Below are 17,360 nucleotides of genomic sequence, written 5' to 3'. Positions count from 1 at the left end.
GGGAAGACACTTGCCCAGACTCCCACAGCTGGTCAGGACTTGAACGCCTCACTCATTCCAAGACTTCTCTGACACTCCTCAGAGCGCAATGGGGCCAGCACCCCATGGACGCTGAACAATGTTTTCAAACTGAGTGAATAGTCGAGTTGGAGAGGTTATCCCCTGGGATGTGGCTACCAGTTAGTTCCACACATTTAATGCGTCAGAAGAAATTAATCAGCCTGGGAATTAGGTCGCCCCGCAGATGCAGGAAGGCTGCTGTGTCGGGCCAATGAGGACAGGACAGTCAAAAGGCTTTGGAACAAGGAGCAGAAGTCCTCTTGCCCTGGCTCCAGCTGGGCAGGGCTGAGCTCCTGGCATCTCGGACCGGGGCTGTGGGGTGACAGAGGGCAGCACTCCTGAAGTCCATCAAGCACAGCTCCACAGACATCTCCCGAGCCTGCTGTCCTGGGGTGAATCTGCCGGCAGCTCCAGCCCCTCCTCCCTCCCTCCACTTCTAGGTCAGGTGGGAACTCTGGGGCGAGGTGGGCTCAGAGTAGGGCTCTGGGAGCCCAGGCTGGGAGACTGGGCATCTAAGTCCCCAGCTCCACCTTACTGCTTTCCTCACAGGGAGGTCAGAGAAAGGGCTCTTCCCTAACAGAGGAATCACAGTGAGGTCACAGCTTTGAGGGGTGACAGTTGCGGCACAGCGTGAGTACAGCCAGATAGAATAGACCAGGGTCCCTTGCTCTGTGATTGTCAACAAGCCCCGTCCTTCTCAGGCCATTAGCACTTTCTTAGAAGGAGGCAGAGGAGTGATAGCATCCTCTGAGCACAGGTGGTCACCACAGAGGGGTGTCTCTCCCAATTCTGGATTCCCAGACTCCTTTGTTCCCCCTCTCCTACTCATTCTCTCTAGAAGGGTAGGAGAGAAGTCATGCTGGCTGAGGGCTCCTCGTGGGGCCGGGGGGTGCAAAGCCCATCCTTTATGAAGTTTCCTGGTTAATTAATTAGTGAGTGACCCTCTGTGCTCCCAGCCAACATGCCACCCCTCTCACCTTTGGCTGTTGAGGTCAATCTTCTTCCCCAGGCGTGCCTGCCTTAACTCCCCCTGCTGGTAGCAGATCAGCCTCTGGGTGTGTGGTGTGGAGGGCAGAGCCCATCTGTACTCACAGGTAAGTGGTCAGGCAGGAGACTTGCTGGCACAGAGCAGAATAAGCAATGGCAGAAAGGCAAGGGCTAAATCAGGGGGAGAAAGAGAGAAGGGGAGGGAGAGAGATAAACGAGAAGTACCTGCCAATGCGTGACGGAAGGATGAGGAAGTACACAAAACCATACGTAGTTCAGACTCCTGGATTCAGTTCCCGGCTCTATCCCCAAATTGCTGAATGACTTCAGACCGTGTTCTCTGGGCCTTGTTTCCCATTTGTGTCATGGCTGTTGGGTTAGGTGATATGTTAAAATCGTTGCCAATTGCTGATGCCAAGATAAGAAGATGAACTCTTTGATCGTGTCTTGTTCATAAAGCTCTGAATGCCCTCCCTGCCTGGTGCTCAACTACCTGCCCGGCATAGAGTAGATACAACAGGCAAGATTGCTATATAAATTATTAAAGAGAAATGAATGAGAAGTTGGCAGAGGAAAGGAGAGGATAGAAGGAAGCCCTTGGAATAGAAAGGCCTCATCTTTGGCTCAAACTGGTTGAAGAGAAGGCTATTCAGGAGAAGAATCTGAGCTGACCAGCAAGGGACCAAAGTCAAGGAGTTGGATAGACATTCCCAGGACTGGGAGTGCTGGGGGGCCAGCGACGGTTTCCCCTTTTTTCCACTGCCTGTGTCCCCATCTGATAAGGCAAATGGAGACTTTCAGCAAGAGTGAGAGGAAGGAGGAAGCTGTTGGCATTTGTGTGTTGACTCCTGTGTGGCTGGAAGAATCCATGGAGGTCTCTACGTCTCTCGCATTTTTGAGTGTAGGGGTCTGGGTCTGGGTCTTTGTGTGTATATGGCAGGTATGTCTTTGGATGGATCTGTGTATGCGTCTACACCTCTGTGTAAGTGACTGTTAGTGGGTGTCCATGTGTGCCCATGTGTGTCTATTGCTGTCCTGGTGGGTATGAGCGTGTCTCTGGCATGTCCGTGTGACTCGATTTATCAGGATATGTCTGCATCTTTGTGCAGGCTCGTATCCCTGTGTACTTCTATGTCTTGGGGCATCTGAGTGTTTGCTGCAAAGGTGACCTTTTCTGTAAGCTGCCTGGGGGACGGGGTTTCTGATTCTAGATCCTAAGATTCTCTGCCTCATTTTGTGACCTTAAATAAGTCACTCCTATCCATTTCAAAGAGACATCTGCCATGCCTGGGCCTTAGGAAGGGGTTCGGAGTCAAAACCTGCAGCTCAGCATCCAGGGAAACCAGTTCTGTGCCTGGATTTCCAGGGGAGCCAACATAAATTCAGTCAGTTTACCTCCCATCACCAAAAGTGTTTCGAGGCTGGGGGAGATGGGGAGGAAATTGACATTTTTAAAGTACCTACTATTTGCTAAGTGAATATATATGCCTCAAAGAGGTTAAGTAACATCTCTGAGGTTTCTCTTGTAATTTCCATTGTACATGCTATTCCCTCTTTCTAGAACTCCTTTCTGCTCTTGTCTGTCCAGTGAATGTCTTGTCCTTCAAGCTGGCCCTGTTCAAATGCCGCCTCCTCTGTGGAGCCTTCCCTGACTGCCAGGAGAGTTAAGACAAAGCCCTGTGTGATGGGGCGCCTGGGTGGCTCAGTCAGTTAAGTGTCCGACTTTGTCTCAGGTCATGATCTCATGGCTTGTCAGTTTGAGCCCCACGTCGGGCTCTGTGCTGACAGCTCAGAGATTGGAGCCTGCTTCCGATTCTGTGTTCCTCCCTCTGTTCCTCCCCATCCTCACATTCTGTGTGTCTCTCTCTTTAAAAGATTAAAAAAAAAAAAAAAAAGACAAAGCTCTGTGCCAGGTCTGAGGCCAGATAGGAACAGATGAGTAAATATTTGCCCTCAGAAAGTCCATCATCTTGTGGAGAAGATGAGCATTACAGCAGAAGTCACAACACCAGCAAATAAGGGCTAAGTTCCAAAGGAGGGTTACAAGACGGAGAGGAGAGAGGCATTCAAGCGAGGGCTGGAGGAGTCAGGAAAGAAGGTGGGGCTTCCTGGAGGGGGTAGAGCCAGAGCTGGGTATTGGGAAAGGGTAGGAAGAGCATTTCAGGTAAGGAGCAGTGTACAGGAAAAGCTTGTGAGAAACGTGTGAACAAGAGATGGTGAGGAGGCCAGCCTGGCTAGGGTGGGGGGACAGGGAAGCATGTGGAAGCGGTTGGAGCTGAGACCACCGGAGAACCAAGTTGAGAAGTTCTGGCTGCCAGGCTGAGCCATTTGCACTGTACCCGATGGGCAATGGGAGACCAGCAGGGCAGTAAACTGAGTAGAGAGAGCATGGCTCAAGAATCTCCAGGCCCCTTTTAGTCCTGGCTTTCTCTCTCTTTAAGGCTGCTGTCCTAGCCCACAGGAAACACGCTGAAGTCTCTGGGTGAAGATGGATGAGAATGCATCTGTCCTCAAGATCGGGGACCTCTGGCCAGGAGGGAGACCAGCCCACAAACGGTGCAGACAGTGTTGAGGCCTGGCATGCTGCCCTTCAGGTGAGAGAACCCAACATTCCTCTGCTGTCTCCCTGCCTTGGGTTCTATCTTCCACCCCACCCCACTCCACTGTGCCTCACAGGGGTAGGGAGGACAAAGCCATGTGTCAGCTCTTCCCCCCACCCCCCACCCCCAAATACCTTTCTCTGCCTTCACATTCTCTCTGCCTGCCTGAAACGCCCTTCCCACTTCCAGGTCTCTATCTGGTGAGCTCCTACTGATTCTTCCAACCCCAGTTCAAACTTCACCTCTTCTTTGGAATCTTCCCCGAATCAGACAAGCACAGGAAATTACTCCTACTACTTTGTTCGTACAGTTAGTGTAATGCTTATTGTTGTGCATGGCTGGAGGTCAAGGACCGTAGCTGACCTGCCTTTATAATCCTAGAGACCAACATAAAGCCTGATCCAAAGCAGGCGCTCAACAGATAGGTGTGAAGTGGACAGCTGAGCTGTTACACTGCTCCCAGAGAACCCCACACAACCCAACCCCAGAAAGACCACTGAGTCCAATTCCAGCTAAAAAACACATTGGCAAAACAGAGGTTGACCGTAATGGAAAAGGACCTGGAAATTAGGTCCTCTAGGAAAGAATCTAAGGCACCAGGTGTGTTTGGATTGGAGAGAAGAACACCTCATAGACTTTTTTTTAACACTGTGTGAAAAGCTGCAGAGAAGGGAGATTAGGTGTTTAACCTTCAGTGGCCCAAACTGCGACCACTTGTAGAAGTTACAGGGAAGCAGGTTTCAGCTGAGATTAAGAAAAACATCTTTAAATAACTACAGGCTTCCAGCAGTGGACTGGATTGCCTCTAGTAGCCTCGGGGAACAGGGAGAAGGCATCAGAAGCTGAGGGAAAGGGAACCAACATCTACTAAGCAACCATTCCCTGCTACATGCTTATATATACATTAGCCATTTAATCATGGCATCAACCACGCAGAGAGGAATCAGTATTTCCATTCTATAGATGAGAAGAGTAGAGATGGAACGAATATGAGTCTATGTTTACAAAGTCAATCAGGATTAAAACCCAGGTGGCTCTGACTGCAAAGCCAGTGGCTTTTCCTCTATATCATGCACTGCCCACCTGGAGGTGGTGGTGGTGGGGGGGGGGGGAAGGTCAGGGGCTCTGCAGGGGAGAATCCTGTACCTCAAAAGAGGACGAATCGGAGAGGTATCAAGGTCCTGGCTGTTCAACACTTCAGCTCTGTTCTGGGGATAGGGATGGAGTTGGCATAAACAGATGACTCCCTGTGATAGCCAATGAGTGACAGTGATAGAAAAGCAGAAAAATGAAAAAATAGGCTACATCTGGGACTTCTCCTGAAACGCGACAAGAGCAGACACTGCAGTTTGCACATCATCTCCTCTCTTCCACCTTCCCTTGCCTCTTTTTTCTCTCATTGCTCTTTAAAAAGCTTCATTCAACAAATACCGATTGAGTGAGTTTTGTGTATAGATCACTTGGCAAGACAGGGAATAAGCACAGCTCCTTCTTGCAAGGGGCATCTGAGCTAAGAACTGACTCGGTCCACTCTCTGGGATCTCACCAAAGCCTGGCCCTCTTTCCTGACAAAGCAGGGATAGGCTAGGCTAGGAATAGAACATTTACAGAAACTTTGCATCAGTGGGAAAAAAATGTGTTTTAAGGAAGAGATTGAGTGGGTGACAAAATGAGTGCTTTGTTTCAGAGATAATTGAAATCACTTGGTTTACTGAGAAACTTTGAAGCAAAGACAAGACTTGCCCCAGTATCACAGTGGATGTTACCTTCTTCATTCCATGCGCCCTCTGCCAACAATCCCACACAATCTCTTCCCCCTGTCTGGATGCCTCCCCCTCCGACACCATAGCACGTCTGCTGGATAAAACTGTATTCATTCTCTAAGACCCAGTTCAAATCCCATCTCTTCTTTATATTCTTGCCAAACTCCTCCAGTAGAATAATTTACTCCCACGTGGTTCATAAAATTAGTAAAGGAGGAAACACTGCAAGCTGCTCTAGGTCAAACTGTGGGCAAAAGCTAAGCTTCACCCTGTTCCCCACAGGCCCCAGCACAGGAGTCAGCCAACTATGTCTTACGGGCCAAATCTGCCCTTCTGCCTGTTTATAATAAAGTTTTATTGGAACAAAGCCAAGGCCGTTCATTTACATACTATCAATGGCTGTTTTCACACTTCAGTGGCAGAGCTGAATACTTGTAAGAGACCCTATGGTCCACAGGCCTAAAATACTCTATGATCCTTGACAGAAAAGTTTAATGATTCCTGAGTTAGCACATAATACGTGGTGAATAAACAAATGGCAAATGCCATAAGGGGTTTTATGAAGAAACTTCAACTGGTGTTCGGATGGCCTGGGTCCCAATTCTGCCTCAACTGCTTGTTTGACTATGCAAATGATGGTAGATAAATAGACGGGTGGCAGGGAGGTGGGTAGATAGGCAAGAGTTTTGGGTGCTGGGTGCTGCGCTAAGTATTTTACACTTATTACCCACTTTATCTTCACAACAACTCCATGGGTAGCTATTAGTATTTTCTTCAATGAAAGAAGAAGAAATGGAGGTTTAGAGCGGTCATAGCACCTGAGTTGTAGAGCCAGATCTCAAACTCAGGTCTGTTCTACTCCAAGCTTGAAACTACCCGCTACCTTAGGACACCCTACTGAGATTCAGATACTGAGTTTCTTCATGAAATGAGGATTACTGGGTGGGCAGTGTGGTTTCCAAGCCTTTTTAGCAAGCGTAAATTTAAAAATAGGATACGGAACCCGCACATGCAGAAGCCTACCGAAAGGTGCCAGAACTTAGGCCTGCTCCTCATCTGCCCCCTCAGCGCCCCCGCCTCTCTGGCCGCTCCATGGCCCTGGCCAACCTCACGACGGCCCCAGAATTCCTCCTCCTCGGCCTGGTGGATGGAACAGACATCCACCCGCTGCTCTTCCTGCTCTTCCTCGGCGTCTACCTGCTCAATGCCCTGGGCAACCTGGCCATGGTGGTGGTGGTGAGGTCGGATGGGGCCCTCCGCTCCCCCATGTACTATTTCCTGGGTCACCTGAGCCTCGTGGACGTCTGCTTTACCACTGTCACGGTCCCCAGACTGCTGGCCGGCTTGCTCCACCCGCGCCAGGCCGTGTCCTTCCAGGGATGCTTTTCCCAGATGTACTTCTTCGTGGCTCTGGGCATCACCGAGAGCTACCTGCTGGCAGCCATGTCCTACGACCGCGCGGTGGCCATCTGCCGCCCCCTGCACTACTGCGCGGTCATGACGCCCGGGCGCTGCGCGGCGCTGGTGACCATGTCCTGGGCGGTGGCCCACCTGCACTCGCTGCTGCACACGCTGCTCATCTCGGCGCTTTCCTACCCGTGCCCCGCCCCTGTGCGCCACTTCTTCTGTGACATGACGGTGATGCTGAGCTTGGCGACCTCGGACACGGCGACCGCGGAGGCTGCCATCTTCTCTGAGGGCCTGGCCGTGGTGCTCACCCCGCTGCTCCTCGTGTCGCTGTCCTACACGCGCATCCTCGTCGCGGTGCTGGGAGTACGGGCGGCCGGGGGCCGGCGCCGCGCCTTCGCCACCTGCGGGGCCCACCTGGTGGTGGTGTCGCTTTTCTTCGGCTCTGTCCTCTCCGTCTATTTCCGGCCGTCCTCCGCCTACTCAGCCCTCTATGACCGCCTGGCCAGCGTGGTCTATGCTGTGCTCACACCGACCTTGAACCCTTTCATCTACAGCCTTCGCAACAAGGAGGTCAAGGGCGCCCTGAAAAGGGGGCTCAGATGGAGGGCTGCACCCCAAGAGGTGTGAGGGAACGTCCTGGTTCACTGGCATTTCAATGATAAGAAAGATTACAAAAGAACATGCCCCTCTTTTTCTAGCTTCCCAAAGCACTAGCAATATTGGTCCTGTAGCATCTTATTTCTGGTTAAATTAAAAATTAGACCCGAAACAAAGGTGACAATGTGTTTATTTTACAGAGATGGGTACATAGCAATAAGCTAAATTCATTTCTGCCTTGACTGAATGTTTGAAATAGAAGCTACTTGTAAATTTTGGAAAAATGAAAGGGAACAAGCAGGGGACCAAGGAAAGAGCCTTGTAGCTTCTGTAGAGAAAGGGGGAAGAGTGTGATATGGCAGCAGTTTAGTGGATGGAGAGGAAAGCCGAGAAGCAGTGCAGATGCAAGAGTTTTTAAGGAGGTTTTTTTTGGCAGGGGGTGGGGTGGGGGGAGAGGGCACTGCAGTGTAGACCACATTCTTTTCAGACTCCTTTTCTGGAAACTTCAGGAAAGACCTAGTTTTTATTTTAAGTATTCAAAAAATTATTTTTAAGTTCTATTCCCTAGACAATATGTCCATCATTTTCATGGCAGGAGTTCAAAAATACAGATGAAGATACAGTTCTCCTTGACTATCACTCAATCCAACCTCCACCCCCATCCCAGTTACCAGTTCAATACCTCCCTTGCCTTCCTCTCCCTGCTTTTGACACATAGATCTTCTCACTCTCTACATATTATTCCGTAATTTCCCTTGTCATGCAACAATAGTCTAGGAGATCTTTTCTTATCACAATAGATGGAACTTTTTCACTTTTAACTTCATGGTATAGAACCCTATACTGTGATATTCCAGAGTTTAACCATTCTCTTATTGATGGTTATACTTTCCCAATGTTTCACTATTACAATGATGTAATGATATCCTTGTCATAAAAATAATAAAAGATAACATTTAGTGAGGACTTATGTGCCAGACGCTGTCCTAAGTACTCTACATGTATGTCTGCCTTAAATATCACAAGATTCCAGGAGGAAGATATTATTCTCATTGCACAAGAGAGGAAACAGGCCTAGAGAAACCAAGCGGGCTTCCCAAAGCTGTAAGACTAAGCAGTTTATCTACTTCAATAATTTGTAGTTGACTCTTTTCATAATATTGAGCATATTTTAGTAATATATAAGTTCCTAAAATATAACTGTGCCTGTATTTTCAATTTATTTTATTTCAGTAGTATTCTTGTGATTTTAAGATTGCCTCTTTAACTGTTAATTTTGCTTCTTTTTCACTCCCAGAGTTCCTTATTTGTATCTTTTCTATTTTGTTGCCTTATTTTACATGCCATTTTATCTGTTATTATTCATATTACCAAAGAACCAACATTTAGTTATTATCATTCTTTTGCTTCTTGGTTTTCAACTCCATCAAGCTTTTACTTTCATACTGATGAATTCCTTACTCCTGGTTTCTCTGTGTTGATTTTGTTAAACCTTTTCCAGATTCTTGAGGCTTGTGTATCCTCTCGACTTCGGTAGGGGTGTCTCTGCTAAGGTCCACTGTTGCTGGACCTCGACTACACTCAGCATGGATAATACATGTCTTTTCTTTTGAGAAGGGAGTTGATGCCCTTCTTAGGGCTTACTGTTTCTGCTGACTGATTCTGTTAGACGCAGTGACGTCTTCCATCTGGTTCTGGGCTCTGACTTTAGCTGCCGCTACACGGTCCCCTTACTCATTATCCTGATAGCCTCTGGAGACACACTAGCTCTCAACTCCAGCAGGGCTCCAACAGGGTACGTAAGAACTTTTCAGATCTTCATGGCCCAACATGGTTGCAAAAATTTATGTTTATGTGCATGCGCATGTTGTGTGGGATTTCAGACACTCTTCCGTAGACCAGAGCTGTCATGATATGGCCGTGTAGTGGTGGGCTTTTCTGCAAAGTGGCTTCTCCCAGAGTACCACCAGACAAGGAGGGAAAGTTCACTGTGGCCTCCAATATCCAAAACTATTTGAAGATTTTACTATACCCCCATTTGGTTATTGAAGGACAAAGAGCAGGGCCTCACACTAATATCTGGGATCTCCTTAGAATCACTATTATTTCACATTATTCTTTTTTTCCCCCTTCTTTTAAAATTTATTTATTTAAATTCAAGTTAGTTAACATACTGTGTAGTATTGGTTTCAGGAGTAGAACCCGGTGATTCATCACTTTCGTACAACACCCAGTGCTCATCCCAACTAGTGCCCTCCTTAATGCCCATCACCCATTTAGCCCATCCCCCCACCAACTTCCCCTCCAGCAACCCTCAGCTTGTTCTCTGTATTTAAGAGTCTCTTATGGTTTGCCTCCCTCTCTGTTTTTATCTTAGTTTTCCTTCCCTTCCCCTATGTTCATCTGTTGTGTTTCTTAAATTCCACATATGAGTAAAATCATATATTTGTCTTTCTCTGACTGACTTATTTCACTTAGCATAATACACTCTAGTTCCATACATGTTGTTGCAAATGGCAAGATTTCATTCTTTTTTGATTGCCAAGTAGTATTCCATGGTATATATACATACATACATGTATACACACACACACACACACACACACATACACACACACACATCTTCTTTATACATTAGAAAAAAGAAATAACAGAACTAAGTATTTGAAAGAAATATGTATACTTACCAATCCTGATGTTAACTTTGTGTATCTTCAGTACCCAAGACAGGTAACTGAAATCCTTATTAGAAAACAATAAGAGAATTTAGTAAGGTGTAGTATTTTTAAAATGATATACAAAACAATCAGTAACTCTTTTATGTACAAAAAACTTACTTGTCTAAAAACATAATAGTGACCCCATCCAACATTTTTTTTTCAATGTAAAATACCTAGGACTAAATGTAGAAAGTAATATGTAATAATATACTAGGTTAAGACACCTACAAAATTCAACTAAGAAATGAAAACCTGGAATAAATAGAAAGGTATTCATTATTTATAGTTTGTAAGACAACTGTACAAATAGCCAACTCTAATTCACAAATCAATGTAATAATTCAGTGCAACTCAAGTTAATTTCCCAACAGATTTTTTAAATTGTAACTTAATAAAATAGATCTAAAGTATATCTGAAAGGATAAATGTGTCAGGAAAGTATTGGAAGAGAAGAATATAGAAGAGGGCTTGTCACACAAGGTACTTAAAATGTACCGTTATACATAGTATGGCCTCAATATAATAAGTCCAGAAATTAATAATAATAATAATAATAATAATAATATAAGCCCAGGAAGTATATGTGAGCACTTAAGACATTGTAAAGGTAGTTTTTTTTATACCTGTGAAGGTGGAGACAACTCACTTGCTGAGGAAGGGGAAAAAAGAAAAAGGACAGTTGGCCTTAAACAAAATTTTGGGTGGATCAAGCATAGAGATGTGGAAACTAACACTGTACAAGAGCTAGAAAAAAGAATGAGATAATAATAATAATTTGGGGATAGAAAAGCCATTTCCAAGCATGTGGAAGAAAAAAATCATGAAGTAAAAATCAACTTATTTGTCTACTTTGAAGTTTATGATCTTAGTAAGGGAAAAACACATCACTACCAAGTTCAAAAGATGAATAACAGACTGAGGGAAATGTTGCCTACAAGATAGATCATGTGATCATAAGAAAAAAGAAAATCGACTCAAGGCTAAGGACATGCACAAGGAAAAGTAACTAATCAATATAAAGAGATGTTTGAGCTCACTGATACATACAAAGATTCAATTTAAAAATAGTAAAATATCATATTTTGATGAATATTTTGAGAACAAAAAATCCAGAGTTGGGAACATGTAAAGAACCAGCCACTTTCATTCACTTTTGGAAGGAATTTACCTTAGCAGAATTCCTGGGAGGCAATTTGACAACTTCTACCCACTTATAACCTGTTCATATCCTTTGATCTAGTACACCCATTTCTAAGAATGTGTCCTTAGAAACACAGCATAAGTCCACAAGGAAACGTATGGATGAGGAAATAAAATTGAAGTATTTTTCAAAATCATAAAAAACTGAAAACAACCCAAGTGTTTACCAAGAAGATTATTTAAATAAATTATAGTAAATACATCCATTCAACAAGCACTGTATAGATTCTAAGATCATTATATGTCTTTATATGAAATGATGAATTCAAAATATATTTTATATAACAACCTGAGAAAATGGTGTGTATAATTTAATGCTATTATATGTAATGTTAGTCTACACAGAAATTATCTATGTACATAGAATATTCCCCAACTTCTAACTGCTTTTATGGGGGAGGGCAGAATTTGGGGGAACCTTCCATTACAGTTTATTATTTATTTCTTTGTTGTTTGGATAATTTTCCAGTGAGAATGTATTCTTTTTGTAGTCAATAAAAATTTTTGAAGAAGAAAGGAAGTCAAAGTTGGCATTATTAGGAAGACTTCTTTTAAAAGGTGAGATTTTTTTTTAAGGCACACTTTAATTTCAAGAAACATATGAAAATGTATTCAAATCAAATCAGTTATTATTGTCCATCTAGCAAGTACAAGGCACTGAAGTAGTCATTGAAGAGATAAGAGAGCACCTGTCTTCAAGACACTGAAAATATACTTGAAAAGAAGTAAACAAAGAAAGCATCACATAATTTCAGTGTAATATTTCAGAGGAAAAAAATCTACCTGGGGGTCATAAATAGATTCTAACCCTCTGTCACTATTTGTGCTACTTTAGGCTATGTATGGGCCACCATTTTACTGTCTATAAATTAAACAATTCATAAGAGAATCATATGGCTCATTCCATATAATATGATTTTAATTCAAAAGAGAAATTTTCATCCAAAATATAGATATTATCAAAAGAAGCAGTCTGTCATTAACTGACAAGTGATTGATAAATCAAAGGAAAAAACAATTTCGGGTATGATCATTAAAGTGGTGAATCAACCAACACCTGAAATGAAGATTAAAAACTAAATAAATAGGTAAGCAATGGAATAAATGATGATCCTTGGAGAGTAAAAAATTACAAAAGCAGTACATAATAAACTGGAAGACATTCTTCATGAAATAAACATGTTTGGCAGAAGCAAAGCACTGAAGGGGCTGAGAAATTTGGATTTATTTATTAGAGAATTAGGAACTACTGTACTTTCTCTGAGTGCAGTAAACACTAGCGTTAGAGTGATATTTATTCAAATTTGAATAATAATTGCCAAGTGTCCACTACATGTCAGTCCTTGTGCTACATCACCCCCCAGATTCTGTGGTAAACCCAGGATGTGAGATGGACCCACCCCTAGTGACAATGAGAAAACCCCCTGGGCTGCATTAGCTTGGTGCTTACTAGACTTTACGGAATACTACTCATTGTCAATATTATGCCTACTGTTTGAAAACATACATTAGTCTTTAGAGTCCCTGTCCCAGAGAAAGCTGAATCGTCCATTTGGAAAATACTCTTCCTAAGGCTCCCTTTATGTCCCGATTCCTCAGGCTGTAGATGAAGGGATTCAGCATAGGGGTGACCACAGTGTACATCACGGCCATGACAGTCTCCTTAACAGTAGAATTGTTGTCTGAAGGGCACAAGTAGAGGCCAATGATTGTCCCGTAGAAGAGAGACACCACGGAGAGGTGGGAGCCACAGGTGGAGAAGGCCTTGCGGATGCCCCCGGCAGAAGGGACCCTGAGGATGGAGGACACAATCCGTGCATAGGATAAAAAGATCAACAGGAATGGAACAATAATGACAAGCCCTCCCAAAATAAATATCACCATTTCATTTATTTGAATGTCAGAGCAGGCCAACTTTAGCAGAGCTGACATGTCACAGAAAAAGTGAGGAATCACATTATCAGCACAGAAGGACAGCCGAGCCATGAGTAGCGTGTGCAATAAAGAGATAAAAGTGGTTAGCACCCAGGACAGCACCACCAGGGAGAGACAGAGCTTGGGGCTCATGATGGTGGTGTAGTGCAGGGGAAAGCAAATGGCCACATAGCGGTCATAGGCCATGGCCACCAGGAGGAAGCTCTCCAAGTCTGCAAAAAGCAAGAAGAAGTACATCTGGGCCAGGCAGCCGGCATAGGGGACGGACGGGACCTGGCTCTGCATGTTCTGCAGCAGTTTGGGCATTGTGACAGAGGAGAAGCAGAGGTCAGAGAAGGACAAGTTACTGAGAAACAAATACATGGGCGTGTGGAGGCGGGAGTCCAGGAGAATGAGGATGATGATGAGCAGGTTCCCCACGACGGTGGTAACATACATGAGCAGGAACAGGGCATAGAACTGGTCCCGCAGCCCTGGCTCAATAGGCAGACCCAGGAGGAGGAACTCTGAGATGACACTTTGGTTTCCCATTTTCATGTTGATTTTGTCCTACCTTTGTAAAATTAAAAATAATTTGCATGACAGCGTGAATACGTATGTGTATATACACACATATATACACACTTCAGAATTTTCAAAAAGAAATCTTAATTTTTTTAATTAAATACCCACAAGTCATAAGGGTTAAGTTCAGTACTTCTTCCACTAGGATGAAAGTATAATATGTATTAACTCATTCATTCTTCACAGCAGCCCTATGAGATAGGTACTATTTTCTTCAGTTTTTACATTTAAAAAGTTGATATTTATACTCAGTAGGTAACTTGTCCAAGGTCCCACACCTGTTGAGCAACAGATCTGGGACTGCAGCCAACAGTCTAACTTTGGAGCTTGACTTTTAGTGGGGAGTGCTTCCAGAACTGGTTACACTTTGCAGGTTAGCAGGTATTACTGAGACAAAGTCCTACAGACGGCAGCACAGACAGAATGAGTTCTGAGAGTAAAGCATTATGGGGGAGGAAATGTTTTTTATTCACACATCTGATAATTAAAGAGAGATGCCTACAGTCAGCTTCAGAATATCCATAAATACAACCATTTTCTCTTGGTCAGAGGACACAGCAAGAGGGTCAGGTCCTCTCTGTGGTAGAGGTGCACAAAAGCACCGGGAACCACAAAACTTGTGGTGCAAATCAACCAGTTCAAGGAGTGGGAAATTAAAGGGTCCTTGAACTCTCTCAATTTGTGAATACCTCAAAAAACATGGATAGAATAATTTTTGACATATTACTCTTAGAAGGTTTTGTTTCCTCGCTCTTCACTTTCACTTCTTCCCATTCAATAGATAGTTAGCTCTATGCTCCTTGCCTCAGGATACAGATGTGGCAGGAAAGCAGAAATGGTTCACAAGTTTTCCTGGCTTTTATTTCCAAAAGCCTGAGCTCCAGAGTGAAGCCAGAATTTACCGGTAAAGAAAAAAAATGTCTGGACTAGAATTGGGAGGTGAAGTGAAGCTTCCTCCCAGCAAACCAGAAAGAGATCTCCTTGAGCTGGGGGTGGGGGGTGCAGGCAGAGGAAGGGTGGGAGAATGACCAGTGGGTCACAAGAACAGAGATGGCAGACCTGGCAATGCCACCAGGAAGGCAGGAAGGTCAGATATAATCACTGATTCAGAGGAGAGAGAACTTTAAAAAAGTACCGTATGTAATTTTTTGCCAATAGATCTGATGATTTAAATGAAATGGTTAACTTCAGGGATACCTGGGTGGCCCAGCTCATTGGACATCTGACTTTGGCTCAGGTCATGATCTCGCAGTTCACGAGTTCAAGCCCCGCGTTGGGCTCTGTGCTGACAGCTTGGATTCTGCATCTCCCTCTCTCTCTGCCCCCACCCCCTACCTCACTCTGCTGTCTCTCTCTCTCTCAAAAATAAATAAACATTAAAAAGTTTTAAATAATAATTAACTTCGGAGAGGAAAAAACAAGTATATGACCAATATTTACCCAAGAAATGAGAGGTGACCAATGCGGGCTTTCCCTCTTGTCTCTGTGGATCCCTCAAAGCCAATGGGCTGGCATTCATTTTTCCCCCCCTAGCCAGGCAATTAGAGCCCCGGTCTTCTAAATAAGGAGTTATGAGCTCAAATATCACCAGGGCTGCTTAACAGGATGTAGCCTCCAGAGCCGACCCACCGTGAGGGCCAGGACTGTGTCTACCTTGATCACTGTGAGATCAAGTTTTCTACTTGTAGATTTGATGGTAGTTGATGGTATCACCACATTTGTTGATTCTAGCAACTGCATGAAGGACGATAAAGTACCACAAATTCTTGTAGAACTTATGGTCCAAAAAGAGAAGTTGTAGAGACCACATTATTTGAAGGTAGTACAGTAAAATGACAAATTAATAACAAACATGTGATATACTCGGATATTAAGCCTCTACTAAATGATTTTTACATCAAAGAACAAAGTAACACTGCTCTATTGAGAAGGAACATACTACACACAGAGTCATCGTGGAAAAAGAAAAATCTATGCCTCATTTTTACTAATAAGCTAGGAAAAAATAAAGTATTAAGCTGAAAAGGATAGAAAAAAGAATGGCAAAAATTCAAATAAAAAGGATTAAGAAATTTATAAACTTAAAAGCGTATATTAGCAAAATGGAAAACATAAAAGCAGTAAAATGATAAAATAATTTGAGAGCTTTGTTTCCAAAAGGTCAACACAATAGACAAAACTGGCCAATTAAAAAATAAGTATAGAAGATTAGGAATAAAAAAAAGGATACAGTTACAGAGACAAATTTTTAAGTTTTCCTAAAATGTCTGAAATAAATGTGAAAATCTGGATGAGACATTTGCTAAACAAAAACAAATTGAAAAATTGGCTCAATAATAAATATACATGATATCTGAAGAGACCATTAAAATAAACAGTCAAGAAGTCGAAAAAATCAAAGACCAACAAATATGAAACAAACTGAAAAAAATAAGTATCTATAATAAATTACTTTAAGCCAACAATAAGCATATAAAAAGATGCCCAACATTATTATTCAAATTAAGATCATAAGATAGTACTGTACACCCACTAGAATGGCTAAAATGAAAAAATTGACAATATCAAATTTTAGTGATTAATATTCTCATATATCCCAGATAAGGATATAAAATAGTAAAACCACTTAGCAAACTGTTTGCAGTTCTTAAAGGTTAACATTCACTCACCCTATAGTCCAGAAAATTCATTCCCGAAATATCCCAAATAAATGAAAACAAATGTCCTCAAAAGCATGTTTAATAGAATTTTCCAAAGAAGCTCAAGTCATAAGAGCTAAAACTGAGAAACCCAGTGTCCAGGAGAATAGATAAAAAAAACTGTGGCATATTCATTTTAATGGTGTACTATATAGCAATGAAAAAGAATGAACTATAATGATTCAAACAACAGAATGGATAAATATCAAAAACATTACGTTGAATTAAAAAATCCAGACTCAAAAAAATGTGGGTTGATTCCATTCATACGAAGTTCATGAGCTAGCAAATCTAATCTATGATGATAGAAATAAGAATAGTGGTTACCTCTGGACATGCATGGGTACTAACTAGGAGAGGGCATAGGAAAACTTCTGGGATAATAGAAATGTTCTGTATCTAGATCAGTGCAGTGGTTACATGGGTGTAAAATTCAGCGAGCTGTACACAGAGATTTGTGCACTACATGTAATTTATATTGCAATTAAAAAAAATCATTGGGCCAGGAAGCTTTTTGGATTTTTCAAACTCTCAAGGAACGATAATCCCCAGGCTCTACATAAAGCATTCCAGAGCCTAAAATTAAATAGAAAGCTACATAATTTACTGAAACAGAGTGGGGGGAAAGACATGAAAATAGAATTATAGAACAATTCCACCTATAGAAATGGATATGAAAAGCCTAAAACACTAATAATTCCAAATTTTCATATTTGAAAAAAAGCTAATGTTTAATTTAAAAAATTAGTATTAATGAACCACAGCCAAAAGGCAATTGAAAAATATCAATACCAATTCCTGATCAAAGCTCAGAATAAAATAAGA

The 17,360-nt window shown here is 43.0% G+C and overlaps 2 protein-coding genes and 1 long non-coding RNA gene across 15 annotated transcripts in view; 1 reads left to right on the top strand and 2 right to left on the bottom strand.

The window, feature by feature from the left end:
• Window positions 1-6,968, bottom strand: part of LOC122206473 — a 28,029-nt gene extending 21,061 nt beyond the window's left edge. For 3 of the 4 annotated variants that reach the window (XR_006196473.1, XR_006196472.1, XR_006196474.1), the window contains exons 1-2: window positions 6,698-6,968; window positions 1,038-1,218 (exon numbers count right to left, since the gene is read on the bottom strand). This is a non-coding gene — a long non-coding RNA (uncharacterized LOC122206473). Of the gene's footprint in view, window positions 1-174; window positions 373-1,037; window positions 1,219-6,697 lie in introns of those variants that run through there. The other variant, XR_006196471.1, reaches the window with a different exon arrangement.
• The window catches only part of LOC122206469 (olfactory receptor 1L4-like), a 47,804-nt gene that overhangs the window by 15,782 nt on the left and 14,662 nt on the right, over window positions 1-17,360 (top strand). For 3 of the 10 annotated variants that reach the window (XM_042915677.1, XM_042915675.1, XM_042915676.1), the window contains 3 exons: window positions 1,070-1,154; window positions 3,489-3,641; window positions 6,404-7,580. In XM_042915677.1, the coding sequence (XP_042771611.1) occupies window positions 3,540-3,641; window positions 6,404-7,447 (1,146 nt within the window). In that variant the 5' untranslated portion in view covers window positions 1,070-1,154; window positions 3,489-3,539 and the 3' untranslated portion in view covers window positions 7,448-7,580. Of the gene's footprint in view, window positions 1-1,069; window positions 1,155-3,084; window positions 3,146-3,488; window positions 3,642-3,836; window positions 4,722-5,334; window positions 5,808-6,403; window positions 7,581-11,828; window positions 11,896-17,360 lie in introns of those variants that run through there. The other 7 variants (XR_006196465.1, XR_006196468.1, XR_006196466.1 and 4 more) reach the window with 7 other exon arrangements.
• LOC122206472 (olfactory receptor-like protein DTMT) lies at window positions 12,853-13,815 on the bottom strand. Its single transcript, XM_042915683.1, has one exon. It carries the CDS (start codon window positions 13,807-13,809, stop codon window positions 12,853-12,855), a length of 957 nt encoding a protein of 318 aa, XP_042771617.1. The 5' UTR covers window positions 13,810-13,815.

The sequence above is a fragment of the Panthera leo genome, chromosome E1, assembly GCF_018350215.1.
Source record: "Panthera leo isolate Ple1 chromosome E1, P.leo_Ple1_pat1.1, whole genome shotgun sequence".
In the NCBI taxonomy this organism is placed as follows: Eukaryota; Metazoa; Chordata; class Mammalia; order Carnivora; family Felidae; genus Panthera; species Panthera leo.
Note: the sequence above shows the minus strand (reverse complement) of the source record. Positions and strands in the feature narration are given on the sequence as shown.

What these genes read in the sequence shown, in the direction of transcription:
- LOC122206472 (XM_042915683.1), bottom strand. Translation starts at nt 13,809, where the DNA reads ATGAAAATGGGAAACCAAAGTGTCATCTCAGAGTTCCTCCTCCTGGGT.